Here is a 25,684-nt window from a genome sequence, read left to right on the forward strand (position 1 = left end):
GCCCTGCTCATACTGAGGTCTGTCCACCGTGGGCCGTTTCCACCCACGTGACTCTGAAGAATGTCTCTGTGGTTGCGCTCAGGGCCGTTGCTCCTGAGTTTGAGTTTTAGCTCTGCCATTTCCCAGCTGCCCCATTTCTTGGGTGGGGAAAGGAGGGATTTCATGCCTTTTGCACAGGGTCTGTGGAGGTAACACGGGAGGTAACCTTCAGCTCACACCTCCTGGGAGCCCGTCAGAGCTCCCCAGCAGCACCCACAGGAAAGGACATACAAGGGTGAGCCCTTGTTTAGCTCTCTGATCTATCCTGAATTAATTTGTGTATGGTGTGAGATAGGGGTTGAGTTTTGTTATTTTGTTTTTTCCTTTTCCCAGCACCATTTATTGAAAAGACTCCTTTCCCCCAGTTTGTAGTTTCCTTAGAATTTTGTATACACACAGTCATGCTGTTTGTCAAACAAGGCAGCCTTTTCTTTTTCCATATTTATGTCTTGTCTTTTTTTTTCCTCATTTGCACTGGCTAAGACATCCAGTACAATACTAAGCAGAAGCAGTGAGAATAAACATTCTTGCCTTGTTCTTGATCTTCAGCTGAAAATGTTGTCTTTCAGCTACGTGTTTGATGTTAGTTATAGATTTTTCTGTAGGTGCCCTTTATCTGTGGAGGATGTTCCCTTCTATTCCTAGTTTGCTGAGACTATATTATACATGGGTGCCGAATTAGTTTGATGAGACTTTATATTATACATGGGTGTCGAATTAGTTTGCTGAGACTATATTATACATGGGTGTTGGATTAGTTTTCTGAGACTATATTATACTTGGGTGTCAGATTAGTTTTCTGAGACTCTATATTATACATGGGTGTTGGATTAGTTTGCTGAGACTCTATATTATACATGGGTGTTGGATTAGTTTTTTGAGACTCTGCATTATAAATCGGTATTCAGTTTAGCCATGTGCTTTTTCTGTATCTAATTGAGATGATCATATAATTTTTTCCCCCTGTATTCTGTTGATGTGGTGAATTACATTGACTGATTTTCAAATGTTAGCTAAGCTTAAATTCCTAGAATGAACCTCTTCTGGATATGATGTATTATCCTTTTTATTTATTATAAGCCACCACGTGTCTGTTGGTTTGTTGTACTATGGTAGCTTGTGTGTTGCTGTGAAACTTGAAGCTATACTGCTAGTATTTCATATACTAGCAGGGTTACCTGTGGTGGACAGGTTTCAGTGGAGCTTCTAGACTAGGACTAGGAAGAAGGACCCGGCAGCCTACTTCTGAAACAGTTGGCCTGTGAAAACCTTACGAATAGAAGCGGAACATTGTCTGATATAGTGCTGGAAGATGAGCCCCTCAGGTTGGAAGGCACTCAAAAGATGACTGGGGAAGAGCTGTCTCCTCAGAGTAGAGTAGACCTTAATGGCATGGATGGAGTCAAGCTTTCATTTGCCAACGTGGAACAACTCACAGTGAGAAGAAACAGCTCTAAACTATAATCGGAACATGGAATGTAGGAAATATGAATCTAGGAAAATTGGAAGTTGTCAAAATGAAATGGAATGCATAAAAATCAATATCCTAGGTATCAGTGAGTTGAAATGGATTGGTATTGGCTGTTTGAATCAGACAATCATATGATCTACTATGCTGGGAATGACAAATTGAAGAGAAACGGTGTCGTATTCATTGTCAAAAAGAACATTTCAAGATCTATCCTGAAGTACGGTGCTGTCAGTGATAGGATAATATCTGTAAGCCTACAAGGAAGACCATTTAATATGATTATTATTCAAATTTACACACCAACCACTAAGGCCAAAGATGAAGAAATTGAAGATTTTCACCAACTTCTGCAGTCTGAAATTGATCAAACATGCAGTCAAGATGCAGAGATAATTGCTGGAGATTGGAATGCGAAAGTAGGAAACAAAGAAGGATCTGTATTTGGGAGATATGGCCATGGTGATAGAAACTACATGCATGATAGAATTTTGCAAGACCAACTGCTTATTCATTTCAAATGTCTTTATTCAACAATGTAAACAGCAACTGTACATGTGAACCTCACCAGATGGAAAACACAGGAATCAAATCAGCCACAGCTCTGGAAAGAGACAGTGGAAAAACTCAGTATCATCCGTCAGAACAAAGCCAGGGGCCACCTGCAGAACAGAGCATCATTTGCTCAAGTCCACGAGGACCAAAATACGACCTTAAGTTTATCCCATCTGAATTTGGAGACCATCTCAAGGGTAGATTTGTTGCACTGAACACTGATGACTGAAGACCTGACAAGTTGTGGAATGATATCAGGGACATCATTCATATAGAAAGCAAGAGGTCATTAAAAAGAAAGGATAGACCAAAATGGATGTCAGAAGAGACTCTGAAAGTTGTTCCTGAATGTCAAGTAGTGAAAATGAAAGGAAGAAATGATGAAGTAAAAGAGCTGAACAGAAGATTTCAAAGAGCTACTTGAGAAGACGAAGTATTATAATGAAATGTGCAAAGAACGGGAGTTAGAAAACCAAAAGGGAAGAACACACTAGGCATTTCTCAAGCTGAAAGAACTGAAGAAAAATTCAAGCCTCAAGTTGCAATACTGAAGGATTCTGTGGGCAAAATATTGAACAATGCAGGAAGCATCAAAAGAAGATGGAAGAAATACACAGAGTCACTGTACCAAAAAGAATTGATTAATGTTCAGCCATTTCAGGAGTTAGCGTATGATCAAGAATTGATGGTATTGAAGGAAGAAGTCCAAACTGCACTGAAGGCACTGGCACAAAAAGAAGGCTCCAGGAATTGACAGGATCCCAACTGAGATGTTTCAACAAACCAATGCAGTGCCAGAGGTGCTCACTCGCCTATGCCTGGAGATTTGGAAGACATCTGCCTGGCCAACCGACTGGAAAAGATCCATATTTGTGCCCGTTCCAAAGAAATGTGATCCAACAGAATGCAGAAATTATCGAACATATCATTATTATCACAGGCAAGTAAAATTTTGATGAAAATTATTCAAAAGTGGTTGCAGCAGTACATCGATAGGGAACTGCCAAAAATTCAAGCCAGATTCAGAAGAGGACATGGAATGAGAGTTATCATTGCTGATAGATGGATCTTGACTGAAAGCAGAGAATACCAGAAGGATGTTTACCTGTGTTTTAATGACTGTGCAAAGATATTCGACCGTGTGGATCATAACAAATTATGGATAACATTGAGAAGAGTGGGAATTCCAGAACACTTCATTGTGCTCATAAAGAACCTGTACATAGACCAAGGGGCAGTTGTTTGGACAGAACAAGGTGATACTGCATGGCTTAAAGTTAGGAATGGTGTGCGTCAGGGTTGTATCCTTTCACCATGCCTATTCAATCTGTATGCTGAGCACATAAGCTGAGAAGCTGGACTATATGAAGAAGAACAGGGCATCAGGATTGGAGGAAGACTCTTAACAGTCTGCAGTATGCAGATGACATAACGTTGCTTGCGGAAAGCAAAGAGAACCTGAAGCACTTACTGATGAAGATCAAGGAATACAACCTTTCAGTATGGATCACACGTCAACATGAATCAAAAATCCTCACAACTGGACCAATAAGCAACATCATGATAAATGGAGAAACAGTCGAAGTTGTCAAATATTTCATTTTACTTGGATCCACAATCAATGCCCATGGAAACAACAGTCAAGAAATCCAACGGTTTATTGCATTGGAGACCTCTTTAAAGTACTGAAAAACAAAGATGTCACTTTGAGGACTAAGGTGTGCCTGACCTAAGCTGTGATGTGTTCAGTCACCTCATATGCATGTGAAAGCTGGTCAGTGAATAAGGAAGACTGAAGAATTGATGGCTTTGAATTATAGTATTGGCGAAGGATATTGAATATACTGTGGACGGCCAGAAGAATAAACAAGTCTGTCTTGGAAGAAGTACAGCCAGAGGGCTCTTTGGAAGTCATGGTGGCAAGACTTCTATCACGTACTTTGGACATGTTATCAGAAGGGACCAGTCCCCAGAGAAGGACTCATGTTTGGTAAGGTAGAGGGTCAGCAAAAAAGAAGACCTTCAACAAGATGGATTGACACAGTAGCTGTAGTAATGGCCTCAGATACAGCAACGAGGTTGTGAGGATGACGCAGGACTGGGCGGTATTTTTTTCTGTTGTACATGAGGTCGCTGTGATGGGAACCGACTCTGACGGCACCTAACAGCAACAACAACATAGATTTGAATTGCAAGTATTTTGTTATGGATTTTTGCATCTATGTTCATAAAGGATGTTAGTCTGTAAATTTTCTCTTTAGTTAGTATCCCTGTCTTATTTTGGCATAAGGGCTCTGCTAGCCTCCTGGAATTAGTTGGAAAATGCTTCTTTCTCTGTTTTCTGAAAGAAATGTGTAAGGTTGGTACTTTATCTTTCTTTTATATATTTAAAAAAAGAAAAAGTTGCCTTCGAATCGATTCTGACTCATAGCAACGCTATAGGACAGACTAGAACTGCCCCAAAGGGTTTCCAAGGAGCAGCTGGTGGATTCAAATTGCTCACCTTTTGGTTAGCAGCCAATCTCTTAACCACTGTGCCACCAGGGCTCCCGTTCTTATGTATCTGATAGAATTCACTTGTAAAGCTACCTGCATGTGGCATTTTCTTGTAGGAAGGTTTTTAATTATAAATTCAGTTTATTGGCAGATAGGGGCTATTCATATTTTCTCTTTATTCTAAGAAGGTCAGCTTTGGTAACTTGTGTTTTTCAAAGAACTTGTCTACCTCATCTAAATTTTCTGTTGGCATATAGTTTTCGTTATAGCCCTGTGTTATCCTCTCAATGTCTGTAGGATCTTAGTTTTGTGTCCCCTCTGTCATCTCTGATATTGGTCATTTTATGTCTTTCCGTCTTCCCTGCCCATCAGTCTAATCTAGCTGTGGAATTTGTCAATTTTCCTGACCTTTTCAGAGCTAACTTTGTGATGAATTTTTCTTTATTATTTACCCATTTCTATTTCATTGATTTCCGGTTTTTATTTTCTTCCTTCTACTTAATTCAGGTTTGATATGCACCCCTTTTTTCTAGCGTTTTAAGATGGAAGTATAGCTCATTGATTTTAAATCTTCTCTGACAATATAAACATTTATAGATATAAATTTCCCTCTCTGAGCTTTGCTTTACCTGCATCCCACAAATTTTGATAAGTTATGTTTTTATTTTCACCTTTTCTTTGCTTGGTTTCATCTTTTGTTAAGGCTATCCCATAAAACTTTCATTTCAGATACTGTATTTTTTAAGTTCTAGAATTTTCTGTTCTTTTTTGTAGTTTCCATGTCTTTTTTGAGGGTACTAATCTTGTTGCTCATTGTGGCCATCTTTTCCTGGAAATCCTTTCATATATTTATAGCAGTTGTTTTAAAGTCCTTGACAGTCACTTCCAGCATCTCTGTCATCTCTGGGTCTGTTTCTGTTGACTCTTAGAGTTTTGTGGGTTATGGGTTACATTTTTCTGCTTCTTCACGCATCAAGCTTGTTTTTTTTTTTTTTGGTATGCCAGATACTGTGGAGACCATGTTGTTGAAATTCTCAGTGTTGTTGTCCTCTTTTAAAGAGCACTGTTCGTTCTGGCAGAAGGTGGATTTACTGTTGGTTCGGTGGGTTGGTTTAAGCTTTAGTGGGGCAGGTCTAGGGAAACCCTAGCTCTGGGGCTGCAGTAGCCCTACTCCCCCGGCATGGCTTTTGTGGAGTGTTCCTGAATGTCCCACGGCTCTCCGCCCTGACAGTTGGAGTGCCCATGTCCTCTTGTCTTACGTAGCCTCCAGAATTTCCCTTCAGCTCGCGGCTCCTGTGTAGCTCCTCTTTGCCAGGTTGTGTGGCAATTCACTCTGCACATGCTCAGCTCGGTGGCCGGCATGAGTGAATCCATGGTCGTGTTGCAGGTTTTTTTTTCTGTGCAGCTCCATCCTTTTGGGTACCTTGCCTGCACGCTTCTGCAGTCAGCAGCCCTGGGCGTCCACTTTGGCTTCCTCTGCTTAGGAAGACCACGGTGCTCTGGGTGCATCTCCCCATCCGGCACCGCGGTCTGGAAGGCCAGGGCAGTGCTGATCGCTCATACGCCCCCCTTAGGTCCCGCCCAGCGTCTGAGAGCAGTTGCTCAAGCCTTTTGACCAGTTCATAGGTGTAGATGGTGGTTCTGTCGTGAGCTGAAGTGGAAATCTCTTTGTTCCGTTTTTACCAAAGAAAGTTCCTCCTTTGTCACGTCTGTTTCTCCACTGGGCTTGTTGTGCTCCTTCGAGTCCAGACTTCGTTTCAATAACAGTTTATCTGTTATATCTTATTCCATTTTGTGTTCTTTTGCCTCTCTATTCAAAGCTTTTCTTAAATCACTTTATTCCTGAGATTTTTTAATTCTTCTTTATCAGGTTGGTTTTCACCTCTTTTATGCACGTGTCTTTCTCGAGTTGTTGTCACTGGAGTGTTCTCTTTCTTCTCTTCTCTTGTAGTAACTCCTTAAGGGATTCCGCCATGCTTGCTCTCAAGTGAAGTGAGTTTCCCTGCACCCTTTGGAGGGATGCTGGTTGGGGATCACTGTGCTGACTTCGCAGCTCTGGAGTACCTCGGTTGTTTTCACAAAGCAATGAAAAGATAGGTGGCCCCTCCATGCTTCTGACTGTTGGCATGGGAGTTTACGGATAAGCTGGGGGAGGAGACTGGAACCATCTATGTGGCAGTGAGACACTAGCCTGATATCGATACAGACGATTACATATGGAAAATTTATAAATACGTGTATATCATGGGGTTAGTGTACACACGTATCACCTTGCCCTGTCAGCTGAGAGGACCTAGAAGCAGTGACACTCCAGTGGCAACGAGCACACCCGGCGCCCAGGTCTTGATCTCTGCACTGTTCTCCAGTAAAGGAACCAGGGCACCTTGAAGAAATAGCTGTATTGGGGGCTGGGGCAGGAAACTCACAAGAGGAGCCTGGAACCTCGTGAAATGTGAGAATGCAAGAAAGTGCAAAGAAAGAGACAGCGAAAGACAGACAGACAAACAGCAGACAGACATAAAACCCCCAAACAAACCCCACAGTGATGGGATATGTCAAAGGGACACAGGAGCCAGTTGAAAGAGCCCCCAGTGGCCAAAACTGGGACAATTTGATTAACAAAATACATGATGTAGTACTGGGTTATAACCCAAAGTATAAAATGAATGTCTGAGAACCCATACTGACATAAACAAATGTTTGAATAAATAAATACTCAAGGGAGAAGAGACAAATCTCCCCTGCAGAAGGATCCCAGGTCATTTATATGGATAATCCACCCTAAGGAGGGGGAGGGCAAGTCCTCAGTCCTCGAGTCTGGGCTGCACAGAGTGACTTCCAAAGAGGCCAGTGGATAAGGGTGGGGGTAACTTTATGGTGGAGAAGCCTGGCAGACACTCCCTCAGCCAGGTGATCAAGGTGAGCACCCACAGTGAGGTTATGTGGTTGGCCTGTGCCCTTCACATGTGATGAGAGGACATTTACCTCTGGGGTCATCCTCCAGCACACCCGTAACTTCAGTCTAACCGTGAGAAAAGGTTCAGACCAACCCTACTGCAGGCAGAGTCTGCAAGATACCTGACCCCTTCTCAGCACAGTCAGGAGCATCAAAAACAAGGAGAATTCAAGCAGCCATCCGAGCCCAGAGGAGCCGAAGGAGACACGACAACTAGATGTGACGTGGTGTGCTGGGTGGGTCCCGAGATCCGACTAGATGTGACGTGGTGTGCTGGGTGGGTCCCGAGATCCGACTAGATGTGACGTGGTGTGCTGGGTGGGTCCCGAGATCCAACTAGATGTGACGTGGTGTGCTGGGTGGGTCCCGAGATCCGACTAGATGTGACGTGGTGTGCTGGGTGGGTCCCGAGATCTGTGCTGCTGTCAGAAGAGCGGGGCAGGGCTTGCCACGTCTCAGGGCACAGTGCCTGGTGCTGTTTTAGCTGCAGAGTATTCTAAGAATAGTGCTCAGTGGCTGTGTTGGTAGGGCCTTATTTTAGCGTGAGAAATCATTTTCTGTAAACGTAACTCAGTGATGAAGGAGGCCTCGCTACCTTCCTTGTTCCCTCGGCGTGCTTGCATAGACAGGATGGAGGCCCTGATCTTAGATGGCTGCTCTGTGGGCCCCACAGCCCTGCCCACGCCTGTGTGTTGTGGAGCACCTGGCAGGTCGGCTCTCCACCTGTTCGCACCCAAGGCCGTTGACTCCTGCCTGAGTCTCTTGGCACCTGTGTGGTGGGAGGGCTGAGCAGAGCCACCCGGAGTGGGTGTGCTCTTGTCAGAAGTGCTAGGCTGCAGCCCCATCCTGGCTTACCCGACCTACCTTACCCACTGGTCTCTGCCGGCTGGTGGCCACACACGTGTCCACCCAGGCCAGGCCCTCAGGACAGGAAGCTCCAGGGTGGACACCACCTTCCCGATACCTGCATCCCTTCTGGCCAGCGGTTAGCACCTTGTCTGGGCCCAGAGCCCTTTCCGAGCCTGGATGGGTTCCTCTGACTTCAGAGATCACGTATTGAATGTCATGGGGTGTGAAAAGGTGTCCTGGGAAGCACCTGCTTGGAAGTCAGGCCCATTGTCTGTCTCCTGTGACTGCTTGCTCTGCGTGTGTGCACCTGTAAGATGGACACCCCGCTGTGGGGGATGAGCAGAGCACTTGGGGTGTTTTGTCGCCCCCTCCCCACCCCCTCTCACTTCTCTGCTGGTCATTCTTGCCCACCGTGCTGCCGGGATCTGGGTTCTATGCCTGCAGCATCAACAGGGGCAGCAGGCACACCCCCACGACATAGATGCACGAGGCGCCTGGTCCAGTGGTGTCCGATGGTGACTGGCACATAGGGGGAGCTCACCCCAGGTCAACAGCTCCTGCAAACAGTGGGGTCAGAGCTGGGCAGGATGAGGGGCACTGTCCTGACTGTCGGTGCTTCCTGCTCCTGTGCGCTCAGCTGCAGAGAAGACCCCCTGCCACCCTCGAGAGCCGGTGTCCTGGGCTTGCACAAGGGCCTCACACAGACTTGAGTGCATTGTCACTTCACCATCGGCATGGCTGGGCCCCCTGGAACCGCGATGGACTTTGTGGTGGGTGTGAACTCTGGGAGGTGCAGGCCCTGAAGAAAGGCTGAGGGACTGAGTGCAGACATAGTCGCCGGTTTCCCCTTCACTTGGGGCCTGCCTTGAGCAGTGCATCCATCTCCTCGCCCACCAGCCTGTCCTCTTCACAGAGCTTCCCTGTCCTCGCTGGAGCCTGCATCAGGGGCTGCTGTGCTCAGAGGGCCTTGGTGGGCTCAGCCAGCACCCTCCCGGTGCTGGCTGGCTAGGGCTTGCAGCCAGCTCTATCCTCCCACCCACCTGGCCTGAAAGGCTGGCTGGGACACGCCCTTATTTCAACAGCCCAGCCCTGCCTCCTGCTGAGGAAGGCACAGCTGTCCGTGTGCCCTCAGCCAGAGCCCCTCCCTCTGCCATGTCCTCATTGGCTGGGGGCAGAGGGAGGGGATGGCCCAGCACTGGGGCCACTTGTCAGCTCCGCAGGGAGGGAGCCAGAGCGACTGGCTCCAGTGTCCCGTCCCCCACTCCCAGCCCCACAGTCTCCTGACCATGCTTGGCGACCACGGGACTCTGCCTGCAGACCGAGGTCTGTACAGCCCTGCCCCCAAAACAGGACTCAGCTGCAAAATGGTCCTCCGGGCCGTCGGCAAAGTGCTCAGGTACCAGCCCCCTGACCTGCGAGTTGGAGGGGCGGGGGTGGGGCAGGGCTCCTTTGGCTCTTGTCCCTCTCCCCAGGCAGTCAGTCTGGGGGCATTGACTGTGTTGCCCGAGGCCCAGTAGCTAGCTGGTGGCTAAGCAGTGCCAGGCCCTGGTGGACCTCCGGCGGGATAGGGAGGCGGCAGCTGTGTGTGCCCCAGCCTGGCCGGCATCTCGTTCCCCGTGTTCCCTGTTCCCAGAGAGCCCGTGGATTTCATCCAGAGCTGGACTGTGGGCAGCTGCTCAGTGGGCAGCTTCATACACATGGGGGCGGCGGGGTAGAGGGACAAGCTGAAGACTGAGCCCTGAATGAGTGACTGTCCTGCCTTTTGGAGCTACCTGATCCCTTGACCATGGGGTTCTGTCCTGCCCCCCCCCCCCAAGCCCACTGGTCTGCTCTTCAACACCAGGTGTATCCAGCTGTTGTCACTGGTCAGTGGCTGCTTGTCTCCAGGGGTCCAGGCGTCCTTGAGAGAAGCAGGGTGGGCACCTCAGTGTCTGCTCGCAGAGAAGCCCTTTCTAGAAGTTTCCTTGCCCCTTATTCTCACCTGCTACCAGGTCCCTCCCTCCTGCGACCTCTGTGTACAAAAACAGGGACTCACAGAAACTCACTTTGGAGAGTTGGCAAGCTTGTGAGAGCGTGTAACTGTGCAGTGTGTGTGCACGTGTCAGTGAGTTTGTGATTGCGTGGGTGTGTATGTGGGTATACGTATGCATGTGTGAGAGTCCTGAGGGTATGAGTGTTTACATTAGTGTGTTAGTATTGTGTGAGTAGGCATTCAAGTATGCACCTGTGTATGTGGTACTATGTGTGTGGGTATGTGTGTTAGTGTGCGTGCATGTGTGTCTCTGTATGAGTGTATGTTTGAGTGCATGTGTGTACACGTGTGAGTGTGAATGTGTGTGTGCACGTGTCTGAGTATCTGTGAGTGCATGTGTGTGTACACGAGTGTGTGTGAATGTATGTCTGTGTGAGTGTGTGTGCACGTGTGAGTGTAGGAGGGAGGTGGGTTCTTGCCCTCAGAGGCAGCGGTACCATGGTCCCTTCAGGGAAGCCCTGGTTGGCCATGGTTCCTGGGGACCTGGGATGCAACATTTGGCGGAATGGAGCTGGCCCCTGCCTGCACTCCGGCCGTGAGGACAGAGGTCAGCAAGCATGGTCGCTGGAGTCCGCAAGGCTTGCAGAGTTGCCTCTCCAAACACGTCCAGTGGAGTGTCGCTTCAGTGTCCCCTCATTTAGTAATCTCACGTTGGCATGCGGTTTCCCCAGGTCCCAGGTTTGTCATAGAAAGTTACCCTCTCTTGCTTTCCCAGCGCTGCCTGTAACTGCAGCCAGACCAAGTGGTCTCCCGGTGAGGGTCTGGGCTGTGGGCAGGCCCCGGGGCTGTGCTTATCCTCAGATGCCCTGCAGGTTCTGGAATGTGTGAGTACCTCTGGGCTCTGGCTGTTTTGGGTCCCTGTCGTGCGGTCCATCTGTGACACGCTTTCTCCCCCACCGGTCGTTCCATGCAGTCCATGGGAGGGTTTCTGGGGGCTGGCTGGTGAGCTTGCCAACATCACCCCTTTTCATGTTTGGATGTAAGATTTTGAAAACCTGTGGGAAAGTTGGCAGTGCCACGCTCTGCCAGGTTGTTGGTTCAGATCAGCACCCAGGACTGCCTTCGACAGTGTGTGCACACACAAGTGTGTGTGTGCATGCATGTAAGTGTGCAGGCACTCTGTGCACATGTGTACATGCGTGTGCACCCTGCTGTGTGTACGTGTGCATGTATGAACGTATATACACGGTGGGAAAGAGCTGAATGCTGGTTTTGTTAGGGATCTGGGAAGGCTTCCTGGAGGAGGGGATGTGTTAGGCAAGTGTGAAAGTGAGATCATTAACAGGTTGCATTGTGAAAGTAAAAACTGCTCTGAGTGATGGCAGCGTGCAGTGGGAGTTCTCGGCCCTGCAGCCTCACACCCTTGGACCATGGTGACGTCGGCTCTGAGGTGTCTGTGTAACTGTCCCCTCCTGCCCTGGCTTTTTCCATTTCAACACTCTCTTATTTTGTAGAAGACACAAGAGCTGATGAAAGCATGCTTTGTTTGGGGATGCTGACCCAGACAGGGTCACACAGGGAGAGAAACACTGTGTGTGCCCCTGTCTGAAGCTGCTATTTGCTGCTTGAAGCCTGGGCCCAGGTGTGGGCAGTGCTGGGGGGCATGGGCTGGGTTCCTGGGTGCTCCCCACTCCTGGCTTCCGTGTCTTTGAGGTAGGAAGGGGGTGCAAGGTGGCCAGGCCCAGGTAGGACAGCACAGACGCCGACTAGCTGAGTTCTCAGAGTGGCCAAGACCAACAGCAGCAGCGCCTGGAATTTGCTAGAAATCATTTTTCAGGCCCCACCCTGATCTGCTGAATCAGGGGTGTGGGTGTGGTGGGGGCCACACCACCTCCGGGAGCATCCCAACCCGAGCCTCGGCAGGATGGCAGGTGTCTTAGCTATCTAGTGCTGCGGTAACAAATACCACAATTGGATGGCGTCAACAGAAGTTTATTTCCTCACAGCCTGGTAGGCTGGAAGTCCGAATTTAGGATGCCAGCTCCAGGGGAAGGTTTTTTCTGTTGGCTCTGGAGGAAGGTCCTTGTCATCCATCTTCCCCTGGTCTAGGAGCTTCTCAGCGCAGGAGCCCTGGGTCCAAAGGACAAACTCTACTCCAGGCACTGCTTTCTTGGTGGCATGAGGTCCCCCTGTCTCTCTGCTGTCTTCTCTCTTTTATATCTCCAAAGAGATTGGCTTAAGACACAACCTAATCTTGTACATTGAGTCTTGCCTCATTAGCATAACTGCTTCTAATCCTACCTTATTAACATCTTAGAGGTAGGATTTACAACACATAGGGAAATCACATCGGATGACAAAATGGTGGACCGTCACACAATAGTGGGAATCATGGTCTAGCCAAGTTGACACATATTTTGGGAAGACACAATGTAATCCATGGCAGCGGGTCAGTCTGGGCCGGTGGGGGCAGGGGGGTGGCAGCAGCCCCTCCCCCTCCAGGCTCTCAGTTGATTTTCCAAAACCCTTCTGTGGGCCAGGTGTGGTCCCAGCATTCGTCTCTCGGGCTCTCCTCGTTCCCCATGCTCCACACTGTTGGCATCGTGGGAGCTCAGCCTACTTTAAGAGTGGGGGTCACGGGCACAGAAGCCAGAGAGCGGGCACGGTGGGCTTGCAGAGCGATTGTGCACTGGGCAAGCGGGGGTTTCCGTGCCTGGGGAGGGACAGCTGCCTGGGGCTGTGCAGTGGGGTCCACCGAGTTACTTTCTTGACGATGATGGTGATGGAGTTAAATGCTGTCGCATCAGTGCTTAACATTCAGTTGTGTTTTCTTTGCTTTCAGGGTTTTTTTGGGCTCCCAGCACTTGCCCAAGCTCCTCCCTGCCCCTTTTATGGCAGCAGGGGATGGGGGTAGGGAGCGGGCGGGGGGCAGTGCCTGAGCATAGGCAGGGCTGGGGGCGAGCAGGCATGGGGGTACCCAGGTGCAGGCAGAGGCAGGGGCACCAGCCTTGAGGGCCAAGTAGCCAGCCCGCTTGGCCAGGGTGACCGCTGCACAGAGGGGGAGCACTCCTTTAACCAGAGGCTTCCTCCACTCCACAGACCTTATGCCAGGGCTGAGAGTGGCGGGACCTGGGGTGGGTGAGTTTCCCAGCCTTCTGCCTCAGCCTCTTGCCATGCCCTCACGGGGGCAGAGTGGCCCTGGATAGGCTGTGCCAGTCGGTGGGGGCCATGCTGCAGGTGCTTCCCTACATGTGGGGGAGCAGTGGGCAGGGATGGTTCCAGCATCCTAGAGCCAGGTGGGGCCCAGGCCTGTCTGCTCTTCCCGTCTCTCTGCTCTGGGACCCACGAGGGGACAGTCTCAGGGAGCAGAGCTTTGTGAGGGCAGTGGGCCTAGGCTCCTTCCCGCGGCTCCTGTCTTTGTTTCTGGTCGTGGTGTAAACAGCCCCCCTTCTCGGCTCCCCTCACCCCTCCTGACTCTCTCCTGGGCTGTGAGTGACACCTAAAATGGTCTTGTTCCTGTGTGGGTCGGCCTCCCTGGTGTGCCCCAGTCCTGCTCACACCTACTCCTCTGCCAGAGACCACGTTGGACAGCAGGCGTGAGGGCCTGGGCTGGGCAGGGTAACTGGCATCTGCCTGGGCTGGAGCAAGGGCTGTGGGTTGTGGGCAGAGGACAGGCGAGTGGGGAACGTGGGCAGGAGTGGCTGTCGTCCACACCAAGCCCACTGAGACACCCCTCCCCCGCAAGAGACGTGTTTGCCTGTGTATGCAGCCCTCGTCATAGGCAACTGGCATGGGGCCCCGTTTTCCACGAAGGTGGAGAGGCTGGAGCCTGGGCTCTGCCCCTAGAAAGGATGCTGTAGGCACTTCCTCTGCAGCAGCCTTGCTGTCTGGGCTCTCCCCTGCCTGTTATGGGGTAGGGGACAGAGGGGCACCTGTTGGCCCCTTTATTGCCAGTTGTGTTAACGGCAGGACAGACCCGGCATGGGGAGGCAGCGGCTGTGTGCTCCTTGGTGTACACAAGCTGTCGTCTTTTGCCCTCTGGACAGGCCCTTTGTGACCAGGAGGCTCTGTCTTTGCCTCAGAGCCTCAGTGCTGGGTGGGGGCAAGGTTCAGAGTGGCTGATGGCCGGAGGCTGGTCAGCCTCCCAGTCATGGCGCGTGCCACCTGCGGTCACGTGAGGGGGCAAGACCAGCAGTGGTGATGTCCAGGGCATCTGTGTGAGGTGTCGTGATGTGGAACGAGTCCCGGCAGGGTTCTCTTACCTTCTGCCACAGCTGTCCGGGTGAGTGCTCACTGTGCCACCAAGAGCTGGGGCAGTGGAAGCCCTGTCCACCAGGCCTCTCCCCAGATGGTGGCAAGGACCCCTCCTAGCGGGCTTGAGTCTACCCTGGGCCTCTGAAGTACCCCGTCTCTGGAGGGTGCCCAGTGCCTGTGTCCCAGGGCCTAGGTTGGGACTCTGTCCTTGCCCCCATCCCCAGGACGCAAAGCCTGCCTGGCCCAGGCACTCCCAGTGGCATCCAGCGTCTGAGTGCACGTCCGTCGCCTTTTAAGGCCAAGCTTGCTGGGAGAATCCGCAGGGAAGAATCTCCCTGGCATTCAGGGAACGTTTTTCCTTCCCCTTTCTCTTAAATAAACCATTACCAACTTTTCAAAACAGAGGAAAGAAAGAAACACAAGATCGGGCCCTGCAAAGACCTCTCGCCCACTCGTCCCCTGCCCGGAGTCTGGCTGCCCCCAGCCTGGCGGCCTTCAGGGTCTGGGAGGGAGCAGGCTCCCACAGGCCTGGCCTCACAGCCCTCACGACCTGCCTAGGTGGGTCCTGCAGAGGCGGTGGCACTGGGCCCCCAGCACCTGCTGGACCCTGGGCATCTGCTGCTTTCAGGGTGGGGCTGGGCCTGTGGGGTGGGGCTCCTGCAGCAGGTGAGTTGTGGCGGGAGGGGCAGGGGGGCCTCAGATGTCTGCTCACCTCTCTGTCCCCCCGGGGCCCCTCTTGAGACTGTAGCTTCAAGAGGCCAGAGGCTTTGCTTTGAGGGGAGGAGATTAGGCAGGTATCTCCAGCCTACTGTGGCCAGTGGGGAAACTGAGTCAGGGAGGGTGGTGGTTCCCCAGAGCAGGCATGCAAGGAGGGAATGGGCTGTGAGGACCCGTGACTCAACCACACAGGGAGGAATGGGGCTCAAGGCTGAGGGGCCCCTCTCATTGCATTCAAATCGCCCTCCCTGGGGCAGCAGGAGACCAGGTCTAGGAGTGGAGGGTGCTGAGCAGTGGCCACAGCTGGTACCCTAAGCCCCCTGCCCGGCTGCACTTGCTGTCCAGCAGCCCCGGCAGACGCTGTCCCTAGGCCCCAAGCACGTCTGGCTTCACACCTTCACATACTCCTGGCTTCGCTCCTGGCACTGGGGTGACCTCTTCCAGTGTCAGCAGCCCTAGACCCTGTGGCCCCTGTGTCCGGGCACAGCAGGCCTCAGATTTGGGTCTCAGGACCAAGGAGCATTTGTCTGTGAGGGTTTTAGTAGTTGATATTTAGTGTATTAAAACTAAGACATTTAAAATACAGGATACATGTATCAGCCCATTTGAAATGGTAACACTGTATGTCAACAGTAATAACATGCTTTATGAAAAGTAGCTGTTTTCCCGGAGTCCTGGTGGCACAGTGGTTAAGAACTCAGCTGTTTATCAAAACGTGGTCAGTTGGAATCCGCCAGGCACTCCTTGGAGATCCTATGGGGCAGTTCTGCTCTGTCCTATAGGGTTGCTGTGAGTCAGGATCGGTAATGGGTAGCTGTGGGTAACAGGTAGCTGTTTTCCACGAGGAGAAAGCCACCTAGTGAAAACAGTGGGTAGAAGAGTCAGGGTGGCGTGGTGCGCCTGTGCTCTGGGCTCTTGGGGGCAAGTGCTCCAGCACAGGGCCCATCACAGGCGGGCCTCCTCCCACCCTGGCACCTCACTGCTCAGTGTCACTGTAGAAGCAGCCCTGATTCCACCGTCCAACGGAGACCAGAACGCCACTGCAGCTGCGTGGGGGTGGATGAGGTCCTAGCAGCCCACCCTGTGCAGATGAGCATACTGTCATCATGGGCTGTGTCAGACCCTGAAGCCCGGTGGCGGTGGTTGTGGCGGGCTAGTGTGTGCGGGCTGGGGGCCTATGAAGCCCTGCCCTCGGGAGGGTGGATAGAGCTGTCAGCCTTCTGACCCATCAGACCAGCAATTGAGGGAGTGATGGGGAGGGTCAAGGTCTGCCTGACACGTACCCTCTCAGCAGGCAGCCCCTTGCTGCCAGCCTTGGCTGACATACCACGTTCCAGCTTAGGCCTTCTAAGTTGGGGGGATACCCCGTCCCTGTGCATCCTTCTGGGTGGTCCTGCCTCTAGACACATGGCCAGAAGTGATGACTGCAGGTCCGGTCCTGTGGGAGACCACAGGCATGGTGTGGGGACAGCCACGTGGTGCATTGCACCTGCAGTGCCCGATGACAGCACCCCCTGGGGTGGCTCGGCAGGCTGGTGTTCCTGTCATGGCATGGGGACAGCTGTGTGGTACATTGTGCCTGCTGTGCCCTGTGACAGTGGCCTCTGGGCTGGTTTGGCAGGCTGGTACTCCTGTCATGGCGTGGGGACAGCCACGTGGTACACTGCGCCTGCTGTGCCCCGTGACAGCAGCCTCTGTGGTGCCTCGGCAGGATGGTACTCCTGTCATGGCGTGGGGACAGCCATGTGGTACACTGCGCCTGCTGTGCCCCGTGACAGCAGCCTCTGCGGTGCCTCGGCAGGATGGTACTCCTGTCATGGCGTGGGGACAGCCATGTGGTACGTTGTGCCTGCTGTGCTCCATGACGGCAGCCTGTGGGCCGGCTCAGCAGGCTGGCACTCCTGTTGGAAGGCCTCAAAGACTGTTCCAGGGCACCCCTGCCCCCACTGGGTCCTGGGAGGGGGCATCCGCCGCCACATCTCCAGGAGATACCTTGTGCATCCAGCGCCTGCCTGTGGGCATTGTCTCAGGGGATGGGTCACTGTGCTGGCTCAGGCCTGTTCCCACCCCTGGAGCCTCCACATCTGTGTGTGTGGGCGGGGGGCTGCAGCAGAGATGGTGTCTCTGCAGAGGCCTCCTGGGTTAGGCTGCGCTCTCTGCTCCGCCCACTGGCTGACCTGGGTCGCGTCTCCGTCTCAGGTGCACGTGGGTGACCTTGCTCTCCCCCCTCCTGGGCAGGAAGTCCAAAACCAAGCCGAATGGGAAGAAGCCGGCGCCAGAGGAGAAGAAGATCTACCTGGAGCCGGAGTACACCAAGTCCAGAATCACCGACTTTGAGTTCAAGGAGCTGGTGATGCTGCCCCGGGAGATCGACCTCAATGAGTGGCTGGCCAGCAACAGTACGTACGGCTGAGGGGCTGAGGCCGGGACTCATGCCTGGGAGGAGGTGGGAGCCAGGCGGCTGCACTTGACAAGGACGCTGAGGACAGCAACGTGGCCTCCCCCTGCAGACACCCACTCCTCCCTCTGGAAGCCCTCCATGCCTCAGAGGCTTCCCTGTGCATGGCTGGGTGCGTGCGTCTCTAAATGTCACCGCAGACAGGCCTCCCCCTGCTCCAACTTGGCCCATGTGGTGGCCAGCGTCAGACATTGGGGGGGCCAGTCTCAGCGGTGTGCTCAGTGTCCCTGCAGACACGGGGGACTCTGCAACAGTCCCTGGTGGGCTGGCAGGTGATGCCATTGCTAAGGAGGGGGCACGGGACGGGCACATGGCTGCCAGGTGTCACGCTGGGGGGGTCAGGCATGGTACAGCTTGGATGCTGCCTGCGGGAGGGCCAGCACTTCTCCCCTGCCAACCAGGTAGGAGCGGGATTGTTGCCAAGCACCACCTGCCCACCCCTCCATCCTGGGCCATGTGGAAGGTGGGTGGGCATGTGGCGCAGTTCCACAGGACAGCCAGCCTCGAGAAGGCTGCGGGCGTCGTGGCCCTGGGCCCAGAGTCACTGTTTGCACCCATGATGCCTCAGCGGGTCCCTGCAGGTGCCTCAGGTTGTACGTTCAGGGTCCTTGACTTGAGGGGCCCAGCCCGCATGGTGTGGGGCCTTTCCTAACACTTGCATGAGATAGATACGGTCCTCCTGTAAGTGGTGTACCTGGGGTCCTGCTGAGGGGAGGGATGCTGTCTGCCTGTCCAGGCTGGGGGGAAGCGGCATCTGACCCTATCCTCTCACGGAAAGGGACTCTGTCTGGACAGACAGCCAGCCAGGGCACTGCCTGGGCCTTTGGGGTGGTGATTGGTGGCAGCCTGCCTCCGGGGGCCAGTGGTCTGGTCCTGACAGCGCGGGTTCCCAGGGCCTGAGGGTGGAGACCCTTTCCTGTGCTGCCTCCTCCCAGCTGGGCGGAGCATGGGGCATGGCTAGCCATGGTGAGTGGTCTTCACGCCTGGTCTCCTCTCTTCTGCGGGCTGTGGGGTGCGGACAGCTGTGGCGAGCGGTCCTCACAGATGGCCCCCTCTCCTCTGCGGGGTGTGGGGTGTGGACAGCTGTGGCGGGTGGTCCTCACGCCTGGTCCCCTCTCCTCTGCGGGGCGTGGGGTGTGGACAGCCGTGGCGAGCAGCCCTCACAGCTGACCCCTTTCCTCCAGCCACCACGTTCTTCCATCACATCAACCTGCAGTACAGCACAATCTCGGAGTTTTGCACGGGAGAGACATGCCAGACCATGGCTGCCTGCAACACGTGAGTAGCTGCCCGTGCTGGCCACCCTACGGCCTCGGTGGGTTGGGGCTGGCCCTGCTGTCCAGGGCTGGCCACCCTAGGGCTTCAGTGGGTTGGGGCTGGCCCTGCTGTCCAGGCCCTTGTTGGAGCTCTGCTCTGGGGATGCTCCTAAGGACACGCCAGCTGGGTCTCAGGGCAGCCTGGCTGTGGGTGGGAGGCATTTCTGTTTGAGTTCTTTTTCTAGTCTGGCAACGGCCCTTGATGTGAGAGGGAGAAAGACTGGCACGGGGGTGGGAGGGCCAAGACTGCCCGCGTCCTGGGTTTACTGGTTTCACAGGGCTGTGGTCTTGGTGGCCTGGGGGCTGGTCTGCTCTGTGCAGTGGCCCTCTGACCCAAGCGCTTCTTTCCCAGTCATGGCCACACCCTTGTCCCTGGGCCCAGGGTGGCAGTAGGTAGTGGGGTGGGATGAAGGGTGGAGCAGAGTGAGGGGTGGGGTGAGGGGTGGGGTAAGGGGTGGAGTGGGGCAAGGGGCGGAGCATGTTCCAGACCTGCAGAGAGGAGTTCTCAGGTCTCAGGAAGGGAGGGGCTGGTGAGGGGCTTTCCTGGGTCCACCAGGCAGTGAGGGATGCTGGGTGGGGTGCTGTCTCAGGTGCAATGGCACTGTGGCCCCCAGAGGTGTGGCCGCCTCTGTGGGGCGGGTGGAGGCCAGGCTGACAGTCACAGCACTGCCCCCAGGAGGGGTGGGGACATTGCAGCAAGAGGATGCACCTCCAGCACCTCTGGAGTGTAACCCAGCGTACACACATCTGAAAGCCCAGAGCTCAGGTCTGCCGCCTTGGGGGAGGTGAAGGTGCCCTTGTGAGCGTGTGCGTTCAGCCTGGGGCATACTCGAGGGTTTTCTGCAGGTGTTTTCAGACATGCAGGCCATGCTCTGTCCCGGGTAGTGTCTCCTGGACATCGTCATGACCGGTGCTGCGATTCAGGACTGCTGAGGCGTGGTGGGTGGGCTGGGCGGACCCCGCAGGTCCCGGGCTGGGCCTCCATGAAGCTGTGAGCCCACCTTCTACCTGAGCAGGCTGCGCATAGGCCGGAAGTGGGGGCTGCCAGGGGGCGTGTGCCTGGGTAGTGAGTGGCTGCCCTCTCTACGGGCCCCCTGGTGTCCTCGATGACAGCATGTTCCCGCCTCCACAGACAGTACTACTGGTACGATGAGCGGGGCAAGAAGGTCAAGTGCACGGCCCCACAGTACGTGGACTTTGTCATGAGCTCTGTTCAGAAGCTGGTCACGGATGAGGACGTCTTCCCCACCAAGTATGGTATGTCCCCCCAGCAGTGGGCACTGTGCCCTGGGCAGCTAGGCAGCGGAGGAGAGCAGGCCTGACTGGGCTGAAGGGCCAGCTGGTCTGCAGTGGGTGCAGGTGGCCAGGGCTCTGAGCCTGGATGTGGGTGGTGGGCGGGCACTCCCTGGTGGCCCTGGCCGTGCCTGTCCTGAGTGGCAGAGTGGATTGGACACCCCCCAAAAGGCAGTCTGGCCCCATGGGAACTCCAAGTCAGCCTGGCCTGGGGTATGTGCCCACCCACCCTAACTTGGGGTGGTGGCCTAACAGGCCACCCTTGCACAGAGAGGCCTCAGGCTGGTGAGCAGCCGTGGGTGTGTGCAGACCTGGGCAGGGCATAAGGGGAGGTGAGCCATCATGGGGACGGGACCTGGCCGGAGAGTGCCAGCACGCATCCAGCCTCCTATCCTCTCCGGCCCCAGCCCAGGAGAGCCTGAAGTGTCACCTGAGGGGATCAGGCTCTCTCTACGTGCATGGGACGAGGCTCTAGCTGCCTCAGTGCACCAGCCAGCAGGATGGTGCCCAACTCCTCCCGGTGGTGGGAAGCGGAGGACATAGAGGCTGGGACATGGCGGGCCCTCAAGGTGGCCACCCAGTGAGGGCTGCAGTGGGGAGAGGGGCCAGGACGTGGCCAGCCCTCGGGCTGGCCCTGTGGCAGCCGGGCCCCGAGCAGGCCCTACCGCATGTCACAGAGGCCCCCCCGGCATCACGCGCTCTGGCCCACAGGCCGGGACTTCCCGCCGTCCTTCGAGGCGCTGGTGAAGAAGGTCTGCAGGTACCTGTTCCACGTGCTGGCACACATCTACTCGTCACACTTCAAGGAGACGCTGGCCCTCGAGCTGCACGGCCACTTGAACACTCTGTACGTCCACTTCATCCTCTTCGTCCGGGAGTTCAACCTGGTCGACTCCAAAGAGACCGCCGTCATGGACGACCTCACGGGTGTCCTGTGCAGCAGTGCCTGTGCCGGTGGGGGCGGCGGCAATGGGGCCAGCGGGGGCGGGGCTGGCGGAGCACAGAACCACGTGAAGGAGAGATGAGCCCGAGGGCGGGATGGACACGCACACGGGGGAGGAAGGAGCGGCGTCGCAGGGCCTCGTGTGCGTCTGCGTGTGCGTGTGCACAGGGCTGGGCACGCCAAGCCGCCCTGGACTCGAGGGTGCCCAGGCGTGCCGGGCGGGATGAGCAGATGCTGCTGGGTGCGTGGTGGAACCTGCTGTCCCTCTTCGGCGCCTGGTGGACGATGGCATCACGTGTGCAGGGACCCACGTGTGAGTGCACGCTCGCTCAGCACGCGTTTCTGGACTGGTGTTGGGGTCCCTCCCGTGGGGTCCCTTCTTTGGTCTTCCGTGCAGCCCCCCTCCCTGGCAGCTCTGCCATTTTTAAAGAAATACAGACACAGGAAACGACCCTCCCCCCTTGAAAGGCTTCCTTTGTAGACTCTGGGTTTGGTTTGGTTTTGGGGGTGGGGCTTATTTTTACAGAGAGATTCCCCCCCTTCCTGCCCCGCCTGGATGGTGGCTGTTGGTGGCCCAGAGTGGGTGGGGCAAGTGGAGGTGGAACAAGGCCCCAAGTGACCCCATAGGGGTCCCAGCTGTCGCTTCTGTCCCCTTTCCTGCTTCCCAGATGCCCAGGGAGGAGTCCTGAGACCAGTGGGGTCAGGAGCTGCCGCTTCCCGGGTGGGCCACACGGGAGGGCTGAGCAGCCCATAGAGGAGACGCTGCCGCCACTGCTGTCGCGCAGAGCCTCCGCTTCTTAGTTTGTCTGTCGAGTCAAATAAAACACATTCTCTCAGGCAGGAGCCTCAGTATGTGTCTTGGTGTCTTGGGCGGGCCATGCCGAGGGAGGATGGGGCCTCTGAAGGGCTCCCCAGGTTGGGTCCAGCCAAGGACTCCCCTCTGCAGCTGCCATCTGCCCCTAGTCCCACAGGGCTCCTTGAGCACCCACTGGGGCCAGAGTAGGTGCTTCCTTTGCACAGCCATGATGTGCGAGGCCAAGCCGGTGTGGTGGTAGAGTAGGGCAGGCACCATCAGCAGAGAGAGAGCACCCCTTCTTTTTGAGGGGCTGGCAACAGCAGGCAGCTATGGAGGTCATGCCTGGGGTCACGTCACAGGAGGCTTCAGCACTGTGGGCCAGGCTTCCCAGCCCCTCCCTTGGTGCTGCCTCACTGGGGTGCTCTCTCTGGGGGGCTCTATCTGCAGTTGCAGCCAGCCGGCACGGCTGGTCTGCTGCTGGGGCCATGATACCGCAGTCACCCTCATAGGACTGCTGCTGCTGGTTCCAGTCATGGATTTTGTGATGCCGACTCTCCCCTGTGCACCTGTACCCTGCTCTCTGCCTCTAGTGCCCTCGGCTCATGCCCACCCTTGCCAGGGTCTCCCTGGATCCTGTATCTCCTGCCCTCTCATCCCAGGGGTATGTGCCCTGATGCCTTCGCGGTCTCCTCGAAGCTCCTGAGACACGGCCCTCCCAGATGTGCCCGCAGAGCCTTCCCCGGCTCCTCCCACTTTCCCAGTGGCCCAGTGGAAATGGCAGGCCCTTCTCTCCCACCACCCAGGACCCGACCCTTCCCAGCCTTTCTCAGGGGCCTCTGGCTCCCCATCCCTGGCCTTTCCAGCAGCCTCCAGCACACCCATCTGGAGAGGTCTTGTGGACAAGCCTCTGACCTGCCCACCCTGCCCAACACCCTCGGGGGTGCCCCACACAACCCGGTGTGCCGCCTGGCCCTGCCCACCTCCCAAGGTCTATGTCGTCTCCCATCTCCCTCCCCCACCTCCCTCCTCCAGAGGCTCCACCCCAACTGTAGAGGGGTCAGTGGGGGCTTTATTGGTCCCAGTGCTGGGATCAGTCCTAAGCCCAGTGACTCCATCTCTGGCATAAGAATAGCTTTAGGAGCTGCCCAGGTGACTGGATGTGCACTGCTCCAGAAGGTTCCTCCTGTGTCATCTGGTGATCTCTGACTGGTGCTCAGCACCTGGCATACATATCACTCCCTATCCCCCTACCCCCACCCCAGGAAGGCCCCTGGGCCCTGCACTGCCCTCAGAGCTGGCTGTCGCCTCCTGTCCCCACCTGGGCCGGAGCTCATTGTTCCTGACCTTTGCCTGACAGTGTCCAGGGAAGGGTATGGGTCCAGGCCTGACTACATGCCAGCTGGGGGCCCTCCCAGTGCTTTACTTTCTGTCCATTCCCCAGCATGGGCTCCAGAACTGTCCACAGGGTAAGGCCTTGGGGATGTTTCATGCAACCCCTCCACAGCCCTGCACCACCAGGCGTTCTCGAACGAGGGTGAGCTCCAGGCTAATGTTGGCATAGTCCCCAAGCCCTTCAGCCAAGAGCTCTGTGGCTGGCTGGGGAGGCTGAGCCTCTTCCAGGCAAGGCCCACTCTGGCGCTGCTTCCGGGTTACCCCCCAATCCCTGTCATCCCCTCCTCTCTGTCATCTGGGTCTTGCCGTGGACCCTGCCTGAGGTGCTGACCCCCTGTGTGTCTTCCCACCTTTCAGGGACACCAACCTTCACGTGAGGAAACTTGACTAAGCGGTCACTGGGGGGCTGGGCATGGATGAAGGTAGGGACCTGCCCTGGCCCGGGGACCTGCCCTGGCCTAGGGACCTGCCCTGGCCTAGGGAGGTGGGGGTTGGGAGGGGGGGAGACTGAAAGAGGAGCGAGCAGGGTGACCTTTCTGGCCAGAACTCAGAGCTCTGGGCTCTGGGGCCTGCAGGGAGTAGACTGGGCACCCAGCCTATGTCCGACATGTGTTTAGGAACGTGTTTGGGCTGCTGAGTGGAGGCCTAGGGTAGGAAGACTGAGGTGGCCGACAGGGAGAGGGCTGAGGGCCTGTGGACTGGCTGGGAGACTCAGGTGGCCGACAGGGAGAGGCTGAGGGCCCTGTGTAGACTTGCTGGCCAGTGGGTGGGGAGTTAAGGTACCAGGACACTGGGAGTTGCAATTCAGTGGTAGATGCTGAATGGCAGTCACTCCACCAATTGGCTGTCCCCTTGCTACAGGACCCACAGAGTTCTGTCCTGGGAGCCCAACTTGAGGGGCCTTGAAGCCTTCCTGCCTCTGCTTCAGTCTCCCAGCCTGTAGATGGAGGTGGCTGTGGTGTTCACTGGGTTCTACTTACAGTGAGGTGGTAGGCCAGTGTCAAGGGCTCAGCTCAAGGCAAGCAGACCTAGGGATGAGTCCCGGTTCTACTCTTGATCTGCTCACCTACTGGACCCCCTCCCCATGCTTGGTTTCAGCCAGTCTCTGTTATCTTGATTGTGTTAGACAAAACGATGTCCCTCCAAAGATGATCACATTCTGATCGCTGGGACCTATGAATTTGTTACCTTACGTGTTGATACAAGGTGCTGTCAAGTCAGTTCCAACTCATAGCGATCCTGTGTACAAAAGAATGAAACATTGCCGGTCATGTGCCAACCTCACAATCATTGCTGTTTGAACCCATTGTTGCAGCCACTTGTCAGTCCATCTCATTGAGGGTCTTCCTCTTTTGATGAGCTTCTACCTTACCAAGCATAATGTCCCTCCTGATAACGTGTCCAAAGAAAGCAAGACAAAGTCTTGCCATCCTCGCTTTTATGGAGTACTCTGGCTGTACTTCTTTCAAAACAGATTTGTTTTCTGGCAGTCCATGGTATATTCATTAATCAGTATTCTTTGTCAACATAGCAAAGGGGAATTAAGGTTGCAGATGGGATTAAGGTGAAAGTTATTAATCAGCTGACCTTGAGAGGTGGAGATTATCCTGGGTTACCCAGGTGGGCCCAGTGTCATCACTAAAAAAAAGGGTCCTTAAAAGTGCAAAAGTGCAGAGGGAAGCAGAAGAGGGAGAACCAGAGAGATGGCATTGTAAGAAAGACTTGGCCAGGTGTTGCTGGCTTTGAAGATGGAGGGGCCATAAGGCAAGGAATGTGGGCAGCCTCTAGGAGCTGGGGAAGGCAGGGGAGCAGATTCTCCCCTAAAGCCCCCAGAAGGAAAACAACCCTGGTGATGGCTTGATTTTAGTCCACCGGGACCTGCTCTGGACTTCTGACCTCCAGAATTGTAAGAACAAATTTATGTTACTTTAAGCCATGAAGTTTGTGGCAACTTGTGACAGTAGCAATAGGAAACTAATACAGATTTTGGTACCAGGAGTGGGGTGCTGTTGTGACAAATACCTAAAAATGTGAATGTTGCTTTGAGATTGGACAATGGGCAGAGCCTGGAAGAATGATGACTGCTAGTTTGGAAACCCTGGTGGTGAAGTGGTTAAGAGCTATGGCTGCTAACCAAAAAGTCAGCAGTTCAAATGCACCAGGCACTCCTTGGAAACCCT

The 25,684-nt window shown here is 54.6% G+C and overlaps 1 protein-coding gene across 4 annotated transcripts in view; it reads left to right on the top strand.

Annotated features, from left to right (window-relative positions):
- The window catches only part of MOB2 (MOB kinase activator 2), a 59,441-nt gene extending 37,242 nt beyond the window's left edge, over positions 1–22,199 (top strand). The window contains exons 2-6 of one of the 4 annotated variants that reach the window (XR_007518316.1): positions 17,506–17,705; positions 18,949–19,042; positions 20,213–20,337; positions 21,085–21,629; positions 21,985–22,199. Coding sequence is in view for 3 of the 4 variants with exons in the window: in XM_049892905.1 (XP_049748862.1) it covers positions 9,548–9,759; positions 17,545–17,705; positions 18,949–19,042; positions 20,213–20,337; positions 21,085–21,398 (906 nt within the window). In the remaining variant the exon portion in view is untranslated. Of the gene's footprint in view, positions 1–5,410; positions 9,760–17,505; positions 17,706–18,948; positions 19,043–20,212; positions 20,338–21,084 lie in introns of those variants that run through there. The other 3 variants (XM_049892905.1, XM_049892903.1, XM_049892904.1) reach the window with 3 other exon arrangements.
- The last annotated feature ends 3,485 nt before the right edge of the window (positions 22,200–25,684 follow it).

This window comes from Elephas maximus, chromosome 7 (genome assembly GCF_024166365.1).
Source record: "Elephas maximus indicus isolate mEleMax1 chromosome 7, mEleMax1 primary haplotype, whole genome shotgun sequence".
Classification (NCBI taxonomy): domain Eukaryota; kingdom Metazoa; phylum Chordata; class Mammalia; order Proboscidea; family Elephantidae; genus Elephas; species Elephas maximus.